Genomic DNA, 19,527 nt, shown 5'->3' on the forward strand with positions numbered 1-19,527 from the left:
AAGATCGCATCTCGATATAATTTAGGCTACTACCAACCTGAATATCCTCCAATGGTACAACTACTGAATCGTCCACCAAACACTTTCGCAACTGAGAAACATGAAAAGTGTTGTGGATCTAGCTAAGCTCTGCCGGAAGATCCAACCAATAAGCAACCCGACCCACACAGGGAAAACCCCTAAAAGGACCAATGAACCTGGGGCCCAACTTTCCCCTCTTCTGAAACCTAATAACACCCTTCCAGGGTGATACCTTTAGGAGGACCATATCACTCACTTGAAACTCCAAGTCCGAACGCCTCCTGTCGGCGTAAATCTTCTGCCTACTCTGTGCAGTATGCAGTCTACTATGAACCTGATGGATCAACTCTGTGGTCTTGAGCACCACTTCGATGCTCCCGATGACTCACTGACCGACCTCTCCAAAACAAATCGGGGTCCTACACTTCCTCCCATAGAGCATCTCGAAAGGAGGGCGGTCAATGCTAGCGTGGTAACTGTTGTTATACGAAAATTCCGCTAATGGAAGATACATATCCCAACTGCCACCGAAATCTAGGACACATGACCGAAGCATGTCCTCGAGAGTCTGAATCGTCCTCTCGCTCTGCCCATCCGTCTGCGGGTGGAAAGCGGTACTGAAATGGAGACGAATGCCCATCTCGTCATGAAACCGCTTCCAATACCTGGAAGTAAAATGGACGTCTCGGTCTGATACTACTGATACAGGCAACCCATGTTGTGCCACTACCTCGCGCACATAGATATTGGCTAGCTTCTTGGGCGATATGCTCTCCTGAATCGGTATGAAATGTGCGTTCTTGGTCAGCCGATCCACTATGACCCAAATCGAATCAACTCCCCGTGCGGTCTTGGGAAGCTTAGTGATGAAATCGATGGTGATATCCTCCCATTTCCACACAGGAATGTCTAACGGTTGCATCTTGTCATGGGGTCTCTGGTGCTCTGCCTTGACCTTCCTACAGTTCAGGCACCTCTCTACGTACCAGGCTACGTCCCGCTTCATGCAGAGCCACCAATAATTGGGTCGAAGATCTCTATACATCATTATCGCCCCTGGATGGATGGAGAACCGACACTTATGGGCCTCATCCATCAACACCTGTCGTACTCCTCCCCAATACGGCACCCAAACCTTCACATGAAGGGTCAACAATCCTTGACTGTCATAATCGAAAGAAGCTACTCAGCCCATAATCCTCTCACACTTCTACCTCTCTTCCTTCAGGCCCTCAACCTGTGCCTCTCTAATCTGCTCCAACAATGGAGTAATCACTGTCATCCTCAGACATATATCTCTGATCGGAGCCACCATTGCCTTACGGCTCAGGGCGTCGGCCATAACGTTGGCCTTGCCCGGATGATAAAGGATCTCACAGTCGTAGTCCTTTACCACATCTAACCATCGACACCGCTTCATGTTTAAATTCGACTGGTCCATGAGGTACCTCAGACTCTTGTGATCCGTGTAAATGGTACAATGAACCCCATAGAGGTAGTGTCTCCAAATCTTGAGAGCGAACACCACTACCCCCCAGCTCTAAATCGTGTGTCGGGTAGTTAGCCTCGTGAGGCTTCAACTGTCTAGAGGCATAAGCTATCACATGCCCCCGTTGCATCAACACTGCTCCCATACCTGTGATCGAGGCATCATAGTAGACTACAAAATCCTCTACACCCTCTAGCAGGGTAAGAATTGGCGCCTCGCACAGCCTCCATCTGAGGGTCTCGAATGCCACCTGCTGCTCAGGCCCCCAACGAAACACCACTGACTTCTTGGTCAGTCGGGTGAGTGGAACTGCTATCTTGGAGAAATCATGGATGAATCTCCTGTAGTACCCTGCTAATCCCAGGAAGCTCCGAATCTCTGATGGAGACCTCGGGACCTCTCACTGCATCACGACCTCGATCTTGGCCGGATCTACTAGAATACCCTTCTGGTTGACGAGATGACCAAGGAACTGCACCTCGCGCAACCAGAACTCGCACTTAGAGAACTTTGAAAAAAGTATCTCCTTCCTCAACGTCTCTAGCACCTCTCTCAGGTGCTCCTCGTGCTACTCCTGAGTCTTGGAGTAAACCAAGATGTCGTCAATGAACACTATTACAAACCGATCTAACATGGGTCTTCATACACGGTTCATGAGGTCCATGAACGCGGCTGGAGCGTTGGTGAGCGCAAACGACATCACCACAAACTCATAATGACCATAGCGGGTCCTAAAAGCGGTCTTCTGGACATCCTTACCTCTGACCCACATCTGGTGATATCCAGAGCGCATATCAATCTTGGAGAACCAAGATGCTCCCTGAAGCTGGTCAAACAAGTCATTTATCCTCGGGAGTGGGTAACGGTTCTTCACCGTTACCTTATTCAGCTCTCGGTAATCTATGCACATACGGTACGACCGGTCCTTTTTCTTCATGAATAGGATCGAGGCTCCCCATGGTGAACTACTCGGCCTGATAAAACCCTTGTCTCTGATAAAACCCCTTTCATTCGCGACTCGACTCGCCGAGTCAGAACATGACTCGCCGAGTCTACTGATTTATGAGTTCTGAACTGTCCAACTCACTGAGTCTTCACTCAACCCACTGATCCGAGTCTTAACTAGAAGGGTTTGGGGTTTCACGACTTGACTCGCCGAGTCCTAAGAACAGGCTCGCCGAGTCCAAGACAATCTTCAACAGATTCGCCGAGTCATTCTTCCAACTCGTCGAGTTCCTGCCTATTTTCATCCAACTCTCCAAGTTCACCCATGTGACTCGCCGAGTTACTACGCGACTCAAGTCCGATATTTAGCCTGACTCGCCGAGTCCATACGTGCATTTCCATAATTTCGAGTCACAGAGCTTCTCCTTTGCTTTAAACAATAGATCTGGGTTCCTAGAGTCCATTAGCAACATAAAGTTGCTACCTTTACGTGCTTCTTGTCTCATAATACCAAAAACCAAGATAGAAAGGAACTTAACTCATGGGGAATGGCTTTTGCATAGCAACTAACAAGGCTTTTTGCATCTTTGGTCCAAATAGAGCTCAGATCTGGAGTTTCAACTCCAGATCTAACTTGTGCACCAATTTATCATCACATACTCTCAAAGGAACCCTAAAACTCCATGAAAGGTGGATCTAGAAAGGAGAAAGCCAAGGATAACGATTCATTACCTCCAAATGCTCTAAAAAGTTCCACTAACTCTGGATCCAAGGTCTCTTCTTGCACCACTATGAATCTCTTCTCTTCCAAGCTCCAAATTACTTCACCAAGGGTAGATCTTGCTCCAAAAACGATTATGGTGGCTAGGGTTAGGGGTTCTGGACTATAGGGGACGCAAATGAGCCTTAGGGAAGAGAATAAGATGCTTAAATAGGGTACCAAGTCCCGGAATTAGGGTTTCCCAACCCAGACCAGACTCGCCGAGTCCACTTGCCGACTCGCCGAGTCGGTCACTTACTTTACACCCGGATCCCGCTCCGACTCGCCGAGTCCCTCCCTGGACTCGATGAGTCGACCCCCTTTAACTTATGGTTTTCCTTTTCCTTTCTTAACCTTTCTGATTTCGGGTGTTATATAAGTCCTTAAACCCGCGTCCAAATAAATCTCTACACGACAAGTTGGAGATCCCCAACTCGTCGAGTTCCAGCCGAAAACCCTAAAATATTGAGAAATAAATAATACCTGGACTAAGCGTTACATGTTAGGCGGGGCCCAATGTCGGGCCTAGTATGTGATTTATTATGTATGGTATGGGGTAGTTTGGAGAACTCACTAAGCTCTTTGCTTATGGTTTTCACTTTATATTTCAGGTACTTCTAGTTGTAAAGGGAAGAGCTCGATGTGACTATATTGCACACACTACATGCATTACGCACTTAATATTTCATTCTGATTTTATGATATTTGATACACTTGTTTTATTTGGGATGTATGGATAATGTTGGAATACTATTTTACTTAAATTAAACATAAAAATTTTGGATCATGTTTTTGGGATGTTTCGGTTTTTTATTTTGAAACATAATCCAAACACCAAGTTATATATTTGTCATCAATTAATTTTTGTTTATATACTCTCTCCGTCCCATATTTCATATTTCCTTTTTGGTTTGTTTTAAAATAAGAACATACTTTTAAAAATAAATATCATTTTTACCATAATACTCCTTATTATTAGTTAACATACCATGAAATTAAATGTAAAAAAATGATAGATTAATTGCAAAAAAAAGGTATCAATATCATTTTATTTAATAAAATTAGTGTTAATTAATGTTTCATTAATTTATGTGTTTTTCTGTAGACAATAATTTTAGGACGGATTGAGTATAATGATAAAACTATAAACTATAATTGATATAAAGGGTTAAAATAAATCTTATTTGTTTTTGTATATAGAAAAGCTTAAATACTAAAAGCCTTTTTAACTTAATGGTATTAAATGTTGTTTTTTTATGAAATTGATGTTTTAAGTGTGAGACATAAGTGCAATTAAAATTAGATTATATTTAAAAATGAAAAAAAAGGAGCTTAGATACATGAATAGAAGTGAAAATTGTTCAAGAAAACATAGTGTACCATGTTTAAGAGAAACATCGTCTTTACCCACAAACGGCTTTCGTACAATACAAGCACTGCTATCCTTACATTCGCGCCATCACTAGATCGTTCAAAAGACACACTTCTTCTCAATACCCTAAACCCTAATTCATCTTTGCAATCAACTTCTCCCTCCTCAACAACATTGTTCGATCAATCTTATCCGGGTAACCTCGGAATCACGCAGTTTTCTTCCTCAAATTGGGAAAAATATGAATCGCTTGTTACTCAATATCGGTATTCTTCTTCCCATGAGGATTCCAAGCAGCTCCATCTACAAATTTTCAAGAATGGGTATACTTCAGATGTGTTCTTGCTTAATACCCTTGTCAATATTTACACAAGGATCGGTGACATGGTTTCTGCACGCAACGTGTTTGACGAAATGTCTTTTAGGAACTCAATTTCATGGTCTTGTTTAATATCAGGGTATACCCGAAACCATATGCCTAACGAGGCTTGTACTGTTTTCAAGGAGATGATTCGTGGGGGATTTCCACCTGTTCATTATGCTATCGGTAGTGTTTTGAGAGCTTGCCAAGTTCTAGAATCTCATGGGCGTAGATTTGGTCTCCAAGTTCATGGCTTTGTTTCAAAAACTTTAAATTCTTTACATGAGGTCGTATGTAATGGGCTGATTTCTATGTATGGGAATTGTATGGATTCACCTGATTATGCTTCTTGCATTTTCCATGAGATGGAAGTTAAAAGTCTGGTGTCATGGAATTCGATTATTTCAGTTTATTCTCATAAAGGAGATACAGTTTCTGCTTTTAAGCTCTTATCTGGTATGCAAGTAGAGGGATTCAAACCAACTGAATACACATTTGGAAGCTTAATAATAGCAGCTTCTGCTTTATCTGAAACAAGTTCATTTTTGCTTGATCAAATGATGTGCAGAATACAAAAGTCTGGATTTTTACATGACTTGTATGTAGGTAGTGCTATGGTGAGTGGGTTTGCTAAATCTGGTCAAACCACCATAGCTAGAAAGATCTTTGAATCAATGGATGTAAAGAATGTGGTGTCCATGCATGGACTTATGGTTGGCTTAGCAAGACAAAAACATGGAGAAGAAGCTGTTGAAGTTTTTGTACAAATGAAAGATTTAGTTAAATTAACATCTGATTCTTATGTAATTCTTTTAAGTACTTTTGGTGAATTCTCTAGATTAGAAGAAGGTAGAAGAAAGGGTAGAGAGGTTCATGCTTATGTTATCCGGAATGGAATCACTGATTCCAATGTTGCGATTGGAAACAGTCTGATAAATATGTACTCCAAATGTGGCTCGGTTACAGAAGCTGTTTCTACTTTCAAACTTATGACATACAAAGACCAAATTTCATGGAATTCGATTATCACTGGTTTTGATCAAAATGGTTACTTTAAAGATGCAGTTATGATGTTTTGTTCAATGAGAAGAAACCAAGTGACACCTGCAAATTTCACACTGATTAGTGCTTTGAATTCATGTGCTGGTTTACATTTATCAACTTTAGGAGAACAAATACACTGTGAAGGAGTTAAATTTGGACTCGATACCGATGTTTCAGTTTCAAATTCTCTTATCGACTTTTATTCAGAAACCAAATGTTTACATAACTGCAAAAAAGTATTCTCATTGATGCATGAACACGATCAAGTTTCATGGAATTCCATCATCGGCGCATTTTCCGATTCCGATTCCGATTCGGATCCCTTAGTTCCTGATTCCGTTGTCTATTTCATGGAAATGATGCGTGGTGGGTGGCGTCCGAATTCGATAACATTTGTAAATATTCTCGGAGCAATATCATCTCTTTCCATGACTGAATTAGTCAGACAAATTCATGGGTTATCTCTAAAACACCATGATTCCGATTATAACACGGTGGAAAACGCGATTCTAGCGAGTTATGGCAAATGTGGATGTATAGATGAATGTGAGAAAGTTTTTTCAAGAATGGGAATTCGAAGAGACGAAACAAGTTGGAATTCAATGATTTCTGGCTACATACATAATGAGCTTTTAAACAAGGCTATGGAGTTGGTCAAACTTATGTTGACCAATGGTCAAAGGCTAGATCGCTTCACTTTCGCTACTGTTCTTAGCGCGTGTGCTTCAATTGCAACATTGGAACGTGGAATGGAAGTCCATGGATGTGGGATTCGTATGGATTTGGAATCCGATTTAGTGGTTGGAAGTGCAATTGTTGATATGTATTCAAAATGTGGAAGAATTGATTACGCGACACTTTTTTTTAATAAAATGCGTGTGAAAAATGTGTATTCTTGGAACTCGATGATATCCGGATATGCTAGACATGGATATGGGGATAAATCTTTGGAGATATTTACGAAAATGACCCTGGAAGGGCAAGCTCCGGATCATGTGACTTTTGTTGGGGTGTTATCTGCTTGTAGCCATATGGGTTTGGTTGACCAAGGGTTTGACTATTTTAACTCGATGAGTAAAGTATACGGTTTAAACCCTAAAATGGAGCATTATTCTTGTATGGTGGATGTTCTTGGAAGAGCTGGTGAGTTTGATAAAATGGAAGATTTTTTAAAGAAAATGCCAATGAATCCGAGTGTGCTTATTTGGAGAACTGTTCTTGGAGCTTGTTGTAGAGGGAGTAGTGAGAGAATGATGGATTTAGGGAGGACAGCTGGCGAAAAACTATTGGAGTTGGATTCCAACAATGCGGTGAATTACGTGCTTCTTTCTAATATGTACGCATTAAGAGGTAATGAAATGGCGATGTTGAATTTACGAATGATTTTAAACTTATCATATAAATATTGGTGTCAAATCTTTCGAATGATTTAATTGAGGAAGATAATAAGCCGTTACAATTGTTTAAAGGTAAAACATTCTTGGTCCCTGATTATAGATGCTTTTTGCAATTTTGGTCCTTATTTGAGGTTTTTGTAACGTTTCTAGTCCATATTCCAAGTAAATTGACTATTTTTGGTCTATTAAGTATAGTTTTTTGCAGTTTTGGTCCTGAAATATAGTCATTTACTTGTAATAGGGACCAAAAATGTTACAAAAAGCTCAAATAAGGACCAAAATTGGAAGAGAAATCTTTATGGGACCAAAAATGGAAAATAGCTATACCTAGGAAATAACAACTCTAATCTCTCTCTCTTAAATATGAGAGCACTTTACAAAATTTCTCTCTCTAATCTAAAACCTTACAAAGAATGAGACAAGAAACACGCTTCACTTAATAAAGCTGCCACGTCATCATTTTTTTGATATTTGTTGATTGAACAGGTAAATGGGAAGACATGAAAAGGACACGTGGATTGATGAAAGTAGCAGAAGTGAAAAAAGAAGCAGGGTGTAGTTGGGTGACAATGAAAGATGGTGTTCATGCTTTTGTAGCTTCTGATAGATCGCATCCTGATACAGATGCGATTTATCAGAAGCTCAAAGAATTAAAAGGAAGAATGAAAGAGATGGGGTATGTGGCTGAGACTAGATACGCGCTTCGTGATCTTGAAATTGAGAATCAAGAGGAGATTTTGAGTTACCATAGTGAGAAACTTGCAGTTGCTTTTGTTCTTACAAGGAAATCTGAAATGCCTATTAGGATAATGAAGAATTTGAGGGTTTGTGGTGATTGTCATACTGTGTTGAAGTATGTTTCCAAGATTGTAGGAAGGTTGATAGTTGTTAGAGATTCAAATAGGTTTCATCATTTTGTTGATGGTAATTGTTCTTGTGGTGATTATTGGTAATCGTATAGGATTGATATCTTGAAATGTATATTAACACAAAGATTCTTGAAATTGTTAGAAATATGCCTGTTTTTTTTTTTTTTTTTTTTTTTTTTTTTTTTTTATATGTTGTTGAATGTCTTGAAATGTCATGTGGATTGAGTGTGATTATACTCCGAGCTTAAAAGTCTAAACATTGATCTATACTCTTTTCTTTGCGAAAATTTTGATGTTTGGTATTGAAGTTTATAGCATGATTCACGTGTATGGTTTTCATTATAAAAGTCGTCATATTTTAGGTGAATTTCTGGTTCCCAAAAGTTAGAAAATGGAACATGGATAGACACTTAGATGATTATGATTTTAGTTACATGTCTTATTCTAGAACCCATGTGAAAGAAAAAAGAAAAGTCTCTCTCTTCTTGGTTGTTCATGTTAGGCTCATAAGAACAGGGATCCGTTCTTTTTAATTAATTACTATCGAAAGAAAATACAAGATAGTGCCTACAATTCAAGAAGAAATCCTGACCCTAATGCCATGTTAAATAATATTATTCCAACTTGCTAATAAAAAGCATGGTCAGCAAATTGTTACAATAGAAAAACAACAATCAATGAAAGTAAAATAATCATTCCAAGGTATATGTCCATTTCGGTGATTCGGCTTCCAAGGTATCGATTTTTTTTTTTTTTTTTTTTGGTTTTCCTTTGCAAGGTCATCTTGGGGCACTTTTTCTTATTATTTTTTTTTGTTTTTTGACATGAACAATACTTATGAAAAGAATGTCAATGAAAAATACATGTGAATAGTGCCTTGATAATTAAGAGCATGAACACTAGTCCTTCGATGAACATGCACATGTAGATGAACATTACACATGAATAAACAGTAACGCCTTAGTGAAAAGTAGCATCAAATGAACAATAAAAAAGGATGATGAATAGTAACTTCAGAAAGGTAAGTGTTTATACCTCCAATCACTGTTTGATTTTTGACTTGATTTTGCTAATCCCACTTGGATCCATCTTCTTTAAGCTATTACATACACTAGAACACCAAACGTTTCCCATAATTAAGCTCTGGACGTTCTTGAATAGAAATAAGCATTTTACCCCATTAAATGTGACAATCAACTCAAGGCAATGGGTTAACTGTGAATATTGTTGGGTACGTACTTATACTTGTAAGATATAAGTGGAGTCTAAGAATAATAAACAAAATATTACTCCAATGTTCCACTCAACATGAAGTCTTTGTAGTATTTCTCTATTGAGGGCTATACATTAGCATACTTAAACTTTTCACCATTTATGCAACTAAGTACTTGTGTATAAGATCATCAGTTGTAATCAATTATTTGACATATCTAATGACTTCCATTACTCATTTAGGAAGAAAACAAGTAGTTCTCACATAATACTTCATCAATAACTCTCAACTCTTCAATGATCCTTCTAACCTCATGTATAATCAAGAATAACAATATATTTTTACGTTTTTTTTCTTCCATTTTCATCAATTCATCAAATACATCACACCATCATAACCATACCTTATATTTCACATATGTTACAGCCAATAATACTTAATTATTTATATTTACAAGAATACTGACATGTCATCTCATATTTCCATAGTAGACCATTTCAACTTTTTTTTTAATCCCCAAATATTCTTAAGAATGTAAATACTAATATGTAATTCAATCCATCATACTAGAATACTTCTAATATATATCACAAAGAATATTTATTGTGTTTTTATCAAGGTTAGGGATATTTCTTACAATTCACAAGTCATAAACCTCCTTGCTATTAACAAGTTTCTCATACTAGCCACTTACTTTGCATCATTCCCTATTTAAGCAATCTATCAACATTGAAGCATATTTTCTCACTTAACAAAGAATATTTATTGTGATTTTATCTCTTAAGTGTTTCACTTTCAAGTCCCCTTATTATAACTTTGTTTAATAAAACATCTTATTTTTCCCACACTTACTTACATGAGTGTTCAAGTTTATCGCTTACCATTATTATTTTCATCATCACTATATAATTGATATTGTTGTTAGCCTAATAAGATTTTGGGATTTATTTTGTATTGGGTTTTATGATTGGGCCTTTTTGCTAGAAAACCCTAATTAGTTTGTCTATAAATTATGTCTTTCCCTTTCATTATATTTGTACTTCTCTTTGATAATAATACGAAACCCTAGCCGTTATATGTCTTTCACTTGTTAGTTTACATGGTATCAGAGCTCGGTTGATTATCTGTACTTTTCGTTTTTGAGGGCAAGTTACTGTTCATCGGAGTTACTGTTTATCGGTACTGTTCAGCAGAGCACTATTCACAGGCGAGTACTGTTCACGGGTACTGCTCACTGGCGTTACTGTTCACGGTTACTGTTCATCGCACGAGTATGGTTTTCTTGCTCGTATTCGGTTTGGTTTGATTTGTTCGTTTTGTTGGTTTTGAGGGTTTCGTTTCGTCTGTTGGCTTTGTTGATTTCTAGATCTTGATTGTTTCTGCTGCTACTCGTATTTACTAATTGACTGATACTGAAATATGGTCCCAAGAGACGATTCTCTTTAGTCCATTAGTATTCAACTTGATGACAAAAACTATGCCTATTGGATTTGTGTTATGAAAAATTTCTTGCGAGGCAAGACTATGTGGGGGATTGTTACAGGTGACAAAAAGAAACCAATAGATGAGAAGGCTGCTAATTATGCAACCTTATTGGATTCATGGGAGACTGATAACTCCAAGATCATTACTTGGATTAATAATTCTGTCATCCAGTCTATTGGTACTCAGTTGGCCAAGTATGACACGACAAAGGAGGTTTGGGATCACTTAGCTAGATTGTATACTCAATCTAACTTTGCAAAGCAGTATCAGTTAGAGTTTGATATCCGAGCTCTCCAATAGAACAATCTTAGTGTTCAAGAATTTTATGCAGCTATGTCGGATTTGTGGGATTAGTTAGCTCTTACAGAACCTGATGTGTTAAAGGCTTTTAAGCCTTATATTTATAGAAGGCAATAGCAACGCTTGGTTCAGTTCTTGATGGCATTACATTCAGATTTGGAAGGTCTGCGTGGATCAATCTTGCATCGTACACCTCTTCCCACTGTTGATTTGGTTGTTCACGAGTTGATTGTTGAAGAAACTCATATCAAGTCCCATGCTGATAAAGCTCCCAAGACAGCCACTCCTGCTGTCTTTTCTGTTCCACAACGACCTCAATCTTCAAACCAAAATCGTCCAAGAGTAGCATTTGATGAGTGTGCTTTCTGTAAGAAGAAGAACCATTGGAAGGCAAATTGTCCTTTGTTGAAAAAAAAGGGAAATCAGCAGCAACAACAAACAAGATCACCAGCACAGTTTCAGTCTTCACAATAGAACAAGTCTTCTGGATAGTCACATCCCTCATTTTCATCTTTTAGGCCACCACAGTACGCTGCTACTACACCTTCAGTTGAGAATGAAACAGATTTCACACCACCATCAGCCTTGGATCCAAAGATTGTTGAGCAGTTCAGGTAGTTCTTAGCTACCAATCCAACTGCCATGTCAGCTTCCATGTCTCATTTAGGTCTGTCTTCATCCAACACGTCAGGTATTCCTTCATCCTTGTGGATATTGGATTCTGGTGCATCTCATCACATGTCACCACATTTGTCATCTTTTGCTTCATTATCTTCTCGTACATCTGTCTCTGTCAGTAGAGGGTGTTGGTTTTATTGTCACTCATTATATATATATATATATATATATATATATATATATATATATATATATATATATATATAATAGATGTGTATTACATTCCTACACTTGCTTTGAATCTTGCATCGGTCAGTCAGTTGTGTAAATCTGGTTGTTGGGTCTTCTTTTCTGATTCATTATGTTGTGTACAGGACCTTTGGTCTCGGAGGGTGATTGGGATAGGCCGTAGACTTGGGGAGCTTTAGGTCTTGGAGCAGCTACATGTTGTTGATATTGCTACACCTAGTGTTGATTTGTCATCTTTTCGTTTAAACCCTTCATTGTCTCTTTTTTATCTTTGGCATTCTCATTTGGGACACGTGTCATCGTCTCGTTTATACTTTTTGGTTTCCACTGGTGTGTTAGGCTCTTTAAAACTTGATTATATTTCTGATTGTTGTGGTTGTAAACTGGGAAAATTTTATGCTTTACCGTTTAATAAAAGTGTCACTTGTTCTGTTGCTCCCTTTGATATTGTGCATTCTGATGTGTGGGGTCCCTCTCCGATCACCTCCAAATTAGGAGCTAACTATTATGTTTCATTCATTGATGATTACACTCGTTATACGTGGATTTATTTTATGAAGCGCAGGTCTGAATTTTTTCACCATATATAGTGAATTCAGAGTTCTTGTCAAGACTCAACACTCTGCTGTCATAAAATGTTTTCGGTATGATTTGGGAGGAGAATTTACCTCCAATGATTTTAAACAATTACTGGAATCTGATGGCACTATACATCAATCATCTTGTACAGACACTCCTCAGCAGAATGGTGTTGTAGAAAGGAAACATCGACATCTCCTAGAAACTGCCAGATCCTTACTACTCTCTACTCAAGTTCCCAATATGTTTTGGGGAGAAGCTGTTGATACCGCCACTTATGTTATTAATCGCATTCCTACCGCATACACTTCGGGGAAGTCTCTTTATGAAATGTTGTTTGGACAACTCCCAGATTATTCTTCATTACGAGTGTTTGGGTGTACATGTTTTGTCTTGAAGCCTCATGTAAAGAGAGATAAGTTGTCTTCAAAATCAGGTCTTTGTGTTTTTCTGGGATATGGTATTGGTCAGAAAGGTTATCGGTGCTATGATCCTATTGCTGTTCAATATTCGGATAAAACCGAATTATCCAATTGGACAATTTGGTTCGGATATTCGGATTTTTGGATTAGTTTTCAATAAAACTAAATTATTATTTTGGATTGGTTTTGGTTTATAAAATAAGAACCGAATAGTCCACAAAAAACCGAATAAACATTTATTATTTATCTATTTATAATATATCTATAATTATTTATTAATTTTGTAATTTATTTTTTCAAAAAGGTTCAAAACGTTTCACCCGATAAAAAAACATTAATATGCATTTTCTCTCGAAAGTTTTGAATCTATAAAATATTTAACTATAATATATCTTCTTATTAGTTGTTTATAAATTTCAAATCACAACTAAATTATTTGATTTTGCTTCTTGTGTAAAGTTGGGTAATATTATAATTATATGTCGTTGTAAAATATTTCGATTTTTGAAAACCGAATTATAAAAACTGATCCAACCGAATTGTAATTAGATCGGATCGGATCAGATTTGAATTTAGTTTGGACAATTCGGATTCATGTTTTGAAAACCGAAATCAATTTGGATTTACTTGATTGGATCAGATCAAACCGATCCATCCAAACGAATACCCCTATCCTTCAAATCAGAAACTGTATGTCTCTCGCAATGTCACCTTTTTGGAGCATATTCCATTCTATAGCATTCCTGTTCAGTCACATGATGCAACCCGAGAGGAGCTTCGTACTATTGATCCTTTTAGCATTGACATTGATGATCCACCACATGTCACTGATCCATCACTTGCTGTTGATCCACCACAAGCGACTGATCCACCACCTATCGTTGATCCTCTTCCTGCAAACCATCAAGACCCCCTCCATCGAGGCCTTATCGTAATAAGAAGTCCACAAAGCTTCCTGACTTTTTCTATTCCTCTTACTCACCGGTGTTTGCCTCCTTTATTGCTAATGTACATCGTCTCTCTGAGCCAACATCCTACAAAGAGGAAGTTTCTGATCCCCTTTGGCAGACACTATGGCTGAGGAACTTGCAGCTCTTTATCATACTCATACATGAGATTTGGTTCCGCTTCCACCCAAAAAACACACGATTGGTTGTCGTTGGGTTTATAAAATCAAAACAAAGTCGGATGGATCTGTTGAGCGTTATAAGGCTAGACTTGTTGTGAAAGGGTACGCGCAAAAGTATGGTATGGATTATGAGGAGACGTTTGCTCCAGTTGCAAAATGACGATTGTTCGCACCTTGATTGCAGTTTCTTCCATTCGCCAATGGAAGAATTATCAGATGGATGACAAGAATGCTTTCTTGAATGGTGATCTTCATGAGGAAGTATACATGTCTCCTCCTCCTGGTATTGCTCACCAACCAGGTGAATTTTGTCGACTTCGGAAGGCACTATATGGCCTCAAACAAGCCCCTCGTTCTTGGTTTGAGAAATTTTCTACATTGATTACTTCTCTTGGTTTTCAACCAAGTAACCACGACTCGGCTCTATTTATTCGATGTACGAATGCAGGTCGGATTATTCTTTCCTTATATGTCGATGACATGATTATTATTGGTGATGATCATGATGGTATAGAGTCTTTAGAGCATGATTTGGCTCATCGTTTTGCTATGAAAGACTTGGGATTTCTACGTTATTTCTTGGGGATTGAAGTTGCTCAATCTCCAAAAGGTTATCTTTTATCCCAAACGAAGTATATTTCAGATTTGTTTGAACATGCATGACTCACGGATAATCGAACAGTTGATACGCCTATAGAGAGTAATGCAAAGTACTCTCCAACTGACGGTGTCCCATTATCAGATCCAAGCCTTTATCGTACCATTTTTGGGAGTTTGGTTTACCTGACTGTCACTAGACCAGAGATTGCCCATGCAGTTCATGTGGTTAGCCAGTTTGTCACTGCTCCTACTATTGTTCATTGGGGAGCTGTTCTTTGTATTTTGAGATATTTACGTGGTACTCAGTTCCACACTCTTATGTTTCCATCTACATCCTCTCTTGAGTTTCGTGCCTATAGTGATGCAAATTGGGATAATGATATTTATGATCGTAAGTCCACTACTGGGTATTGTGTTTCTCTTGGAGATTCATTGATATCATGGAAAAGCAAGAAACAAGATGTCGTTTCTCGATCTTCTACAGAATCTGAGTATCGAGCCATGGCTATCGCCACTTGTGAAATTGTTTGCTTGAGATGGATTCTTGTAGATATGGGCGTTCACATCTCTCAGCGTACCCCTTTGTATTATGATAACGAGAGTGCAATAATGATTGCCAAGAATTCAGTGTTTCATTAGTACACAAAGCACATCGAGATTGACTGTCATTTCACACGTCATCATCTCCAGAAGGGTACTATCTGTTCCTTCCTCTTTGCAGATTGGTGATATTCTTACAAAGCCGTTGACTGCTTCTCGATTCCATTTTCTGTCTGACAAACTCTCAATGCTTATTGTTGTTGCATTGTGAGTTTGAGGGGGGGGGGGATGTTAGCCTAATAAGATTTTGGGCTTTATTTTGTATTGGGTTTTATGATTGGGCCTTTTCGCTAGGAAACCCTAATTAGCTTGTCTATATATTATGTCTTTCGCTTTCATTGTATTTGTACTTCTCTTTGATAATAATATGAAACCCTAGCCGTTATATGTCATTCACTTGTTAGTTTACAATTGTATAGAACTTAAACTTCTATTTACACATGCATGCCTCTTCACTCTTCATTATTTCTCGTCCTTATTTCCTAATCATGAGAATGCACTTTCATTACCCATATATATATGTGATTTTTCCCATACTTGTGCATAATAGTTGCACATATAATTTCATATTCACCAACAAAACTCAAGACCACAAGATCTATAAAAACTTTGATGCTAGATGTTTTACTGTTTTAGGAATGCTTGAAACCATGCCGTCATTTGGAGATGAGGTGAATGGTTGACATATATGACTTAGGGGTTGCTTTTGCATGATCCACATCATATATCACATAATGCTTTGCTTATTGGTGTTTATTTTGTAATGTTCTTTTATAAAACTAATTATCATACAGTCCCTTTATCTTTCAACATAATTTTAGACGAACATTGTATTTTGATGTGTGTTTCAAATGATGGCCTTTAGATGATGCTAGTAGAGATGCTTTAGAGATTTAGAGTTGCTTTGTTTATATATTTAGTCTTCATTTTTTTATTTGAATATTTATGTCCAAGATTTTACTTGTGGTTTGGTATGATTAGACATTCCGTTGAGTTGTTGACAATTTTATTATTTTAAGATATTTTGACTTTATAGGAATTTTCTCTATATTAAACATGATGGGTTTTAGCCATATGAACATTCCTATGTGCACATGCAACCCTAATGCTTGGATCTAGGTTTATCTAATTGAACATACATTGAATCCAAGACTTGTAATGGCTAATATACAATAGTAACAATATGAAATCAAAGATTAGAAGTTTACCTTGAATCACTTGCTTGATCTTCTTGTCCTTGAGGCTTTAGAGTCACAATTGTCACTCCTCTAATGGCTTACAAACACCAACTAGCAAGGATGATGATTTGAGAGAGAGGAGGGAAGAGAAATTCGGCCAGGGTTTCTTCTCTAAGCACAAGTGCTAATTTCTCTTGACCCTAAGGGTCTATTTATACTTGCAAGGCTCCTAGGGTTTCACCCTTAAACCCTAATTGGATAACTTAGGCCCTAAGCAATCCAAATCCCTTTCATGATAAGCCTTGGAAAATTTTATGGCTATCCTTAGCCCTAGAAATCGTCCACCCCTTATCCATAAAGGATATATAGCCCAAAGTGCAACTATCAAACAATTGACAGTTTATACCCATTTATTTAATTAATCTCTTTAAGTCACCAAATTAATTCCTAATTAATTTATGAATTATATTAATCAAATAATAATATTATTATACTATATATTATTCTCATAATATATTAATAATATTTATTCTCTCATAATAAATCATCCTGTCAAGTTGCTATGGTGAAGACAACCCAAAAGGACCATGCACAATCGGGTCAAATACTTGCCTAATATAGTTGCAGCCTTAGACACTATTCCAACAGTCTCCCACTTGGATAAGTCTAGTAACTATATGCACAAGTATACTCCGGTTTGCAATCATAGCTCTCATAGACGCTGTCAAACTCTGATCTAATCAATCTTTTCCTGTAGATAAGGGATCGTATGGTTCTCTGTTAGATATCATGCTGACAATTCTATGGAACAATTAGTCTAGCATTTGGTTTCTCGATCTCTGATTCATTTGACATAGAACTTAATCGAACACATCAATTCAGTTCTGACCGGGCCCGACACATAAATCAAATCAAATTATCGAGCGGCCGAGATATCGCTTTTACCCTCTTGGGATAAAAGTAACAGATAAACTTCGACTTATATGCATTTACTTATTCATTAATCAACCATACACAACAATGCGTTTTATAACATCAAGTTACTTATGCGGTTTCGCATTATCAATGTACAACCAATCAACAAATAACAAACCATATATCTTGGTTTTAAGACTATATGATATTATCGTCTTGCGATCACCCCTTTTATCACATTCCATAAGGTGATTCCAGCAAGCGCGGGTTTGTTCCAATGCTCAAAACCAGTTCATAAGCACTCATGAACGCTGCAACAACCTTTTGCTATGTCTAATACCATTTAGACAATCTAGACACCAATTCATGACAATCTTCATTCATACCTACTTCCAACATATGAACGATTGTGGATAATTTGAACAATTCGATTATTCTTAATAAACTCAATGATTCTGGAAGTCAAAACATGCAAAATGAAACAATAGTTAAACAATTAACATAAGACAGTAACATTACTCATAAATAATACTCTTTTATTTAATCATCAAATGTTAATTACATTTATCTATTACACGTTTCTACTACTATCTAATCTATACTAATATCATCCTTCAGCCCAATACTCATAGCATGCTGCAAGTGCTTAACCCTACTCAGTCCCTTTGTAAGCGGATCTGCTGTGTTATCTTCTGATGATATCCTCTTCACTACAAGTTTTCCTTCTTCTACACGATGTCTAATAAAGTGATATTTTCTGTCGATATGTCTAGATCTACCATGATCCCTCGGTTCCTTGGTCAAGGCAACCGCTCCTTCATTATCACAGAAAATCTACATGGGCTCCTTTATGGCAGGTACAAATCCAAGATCACCAATGAAGTTCTTTAACCATATTGCCTCCTTTGACGCTTCGCTCGCTGCAATGTACTCTGATTCACACGTTGAATCAGCTACGGTTTCCTGCTTGGAACTTTTCCAAGTCACTGCTCCTCCATTCAGAGTAAAAACCCCAGCCCGACTGCGAATGGTAGTTGTCCCTGTCGGTTTGAAAGCTGACGTCACTATACCCTCGCACCTTCAAGTCATCACTAATGGGTTTTGGCCATAAGAACATCCTATGTGCTCATACAAACCCTAATGCTTGGATCTAGGTTTCTCTATTGTATATGCAAGTTATCCAAGACTATAAACCCTAATTCTAGCATACAAGTAATCATATTAACATGAGAATGGGTTTAAGATATTACCTTGATTGTTATGTAGCAACAACAATCACAATTCTCCTTGTAATGACTTTAGAAAGCTTAGAGTCACAAATGTCACTCCTCTAATGGTTCACAAACACCAAAAGCAAAAGGATGAGGAGGAGAGAGGATGGAGGCTGCCCTAAAATGTGTGAAACCCTAGAGGGATGCTTGTCCACGTTTTTGGGTCATAAGGGATGTATATATAGTTAGGCTATTAGGGTTATCTAACAAGGAAACCCTAATTTGGATGCTTAAGCCCTAAGCAACCCATGGATCCCTTTCCTTAAGGCCTTGGACAATTTCCTCATGGGTTTCCCCATAGAATTCGTCCAATCCTTAATACAAGGCAATCCATGACCCAAATTGCAATTATCTTATAATTACAATTCCAGTCCCTTAAGTTTAATTAATCTCTTTTAGTCACAAAACTAATTACCAATTAACTATTGACTAATATTAATTAAACAATATGATTTCTCCTTTAATATATTATTCTCATAATATATTAATAAATCATATTTAATCCTTTCTCTTCATAATTCATCCTATCAAGTTGCTTTGGTGAAGGCAACCCAAAAGGACCATGCACCATCGGGTCAAGTACATACCAAAATAGTTATGGACTTAGACACTAATCCAACAGTCTCCCACTTGGATAAGTCTAATAACTATTATGCGTATGACTTCAGATCCTGATATGCAATCGTATCTTTCCAAATACGCTGTCAACT

At 37.6% G+C, this 19,527-nt stretch overlaps 1 protein-coding gene across 1 annotated transcript; it reads left to right on the top strand.

The window, feature by feature from the left end:
• The first annotated feature begins 4,567 nt into the window (after nucleotides 1-4,567).
• On the top strand, nucleotides 4,568-8,370 carry LOC111900474 (putative pentatricopeptide repeat-containing protein At5g09950). The gene is made up of 2 exons (XM_023896357.3): nucleotides 4,568-7,342; nucleotides 7,876-8,370. Exons 1-2 carry the CDS (start codon nucleotides 4,597-4,599, stop codon nucleotides 8,340-8,342), a joined length of 3,213 nt encoding a protein of 1,070 aa, XP_023752125.1. The 5' UTR covers nucleotides 4,568-4,596; the 3' UTR covers nucleotides 8,343-8,370.
• Nucleotides 8,371-19,527: the final 11,157 nt, after the last annotated feature.

This window comes from Lactuca sativa, chromosome 7, assembly GCF_002870075.4.
Source record: "Lactuca sativa cultivar Salinas chromosome 7, Lsat_Salinas_v11, whole genome shotgun sequence".
NCBI lineage: Eukaryota > Viridiplantae > Streptophyta > Magnoliopsida > Asterales > Asteraceae > Lactuca > Lactuca sativa.

What these genes read in the sequence shown, in the direction of transcription:
- LOC111900474 (XM_023896357.3), top strand. Translation starts at nt 4,597, where the DNA reads ATGTTTAAGAGAAACATCGTCTTTACCCACAAACGGCTTTCGTACAAT. An exon ending in TAATATGTACGCATTAAGAG is followed by an intron (nt 7,343 to 7,875) that starts GTAATGAAATGG and finishes TTGATTGAACAG; the next exon opens with GTAAATGGGAAGACATGAAA.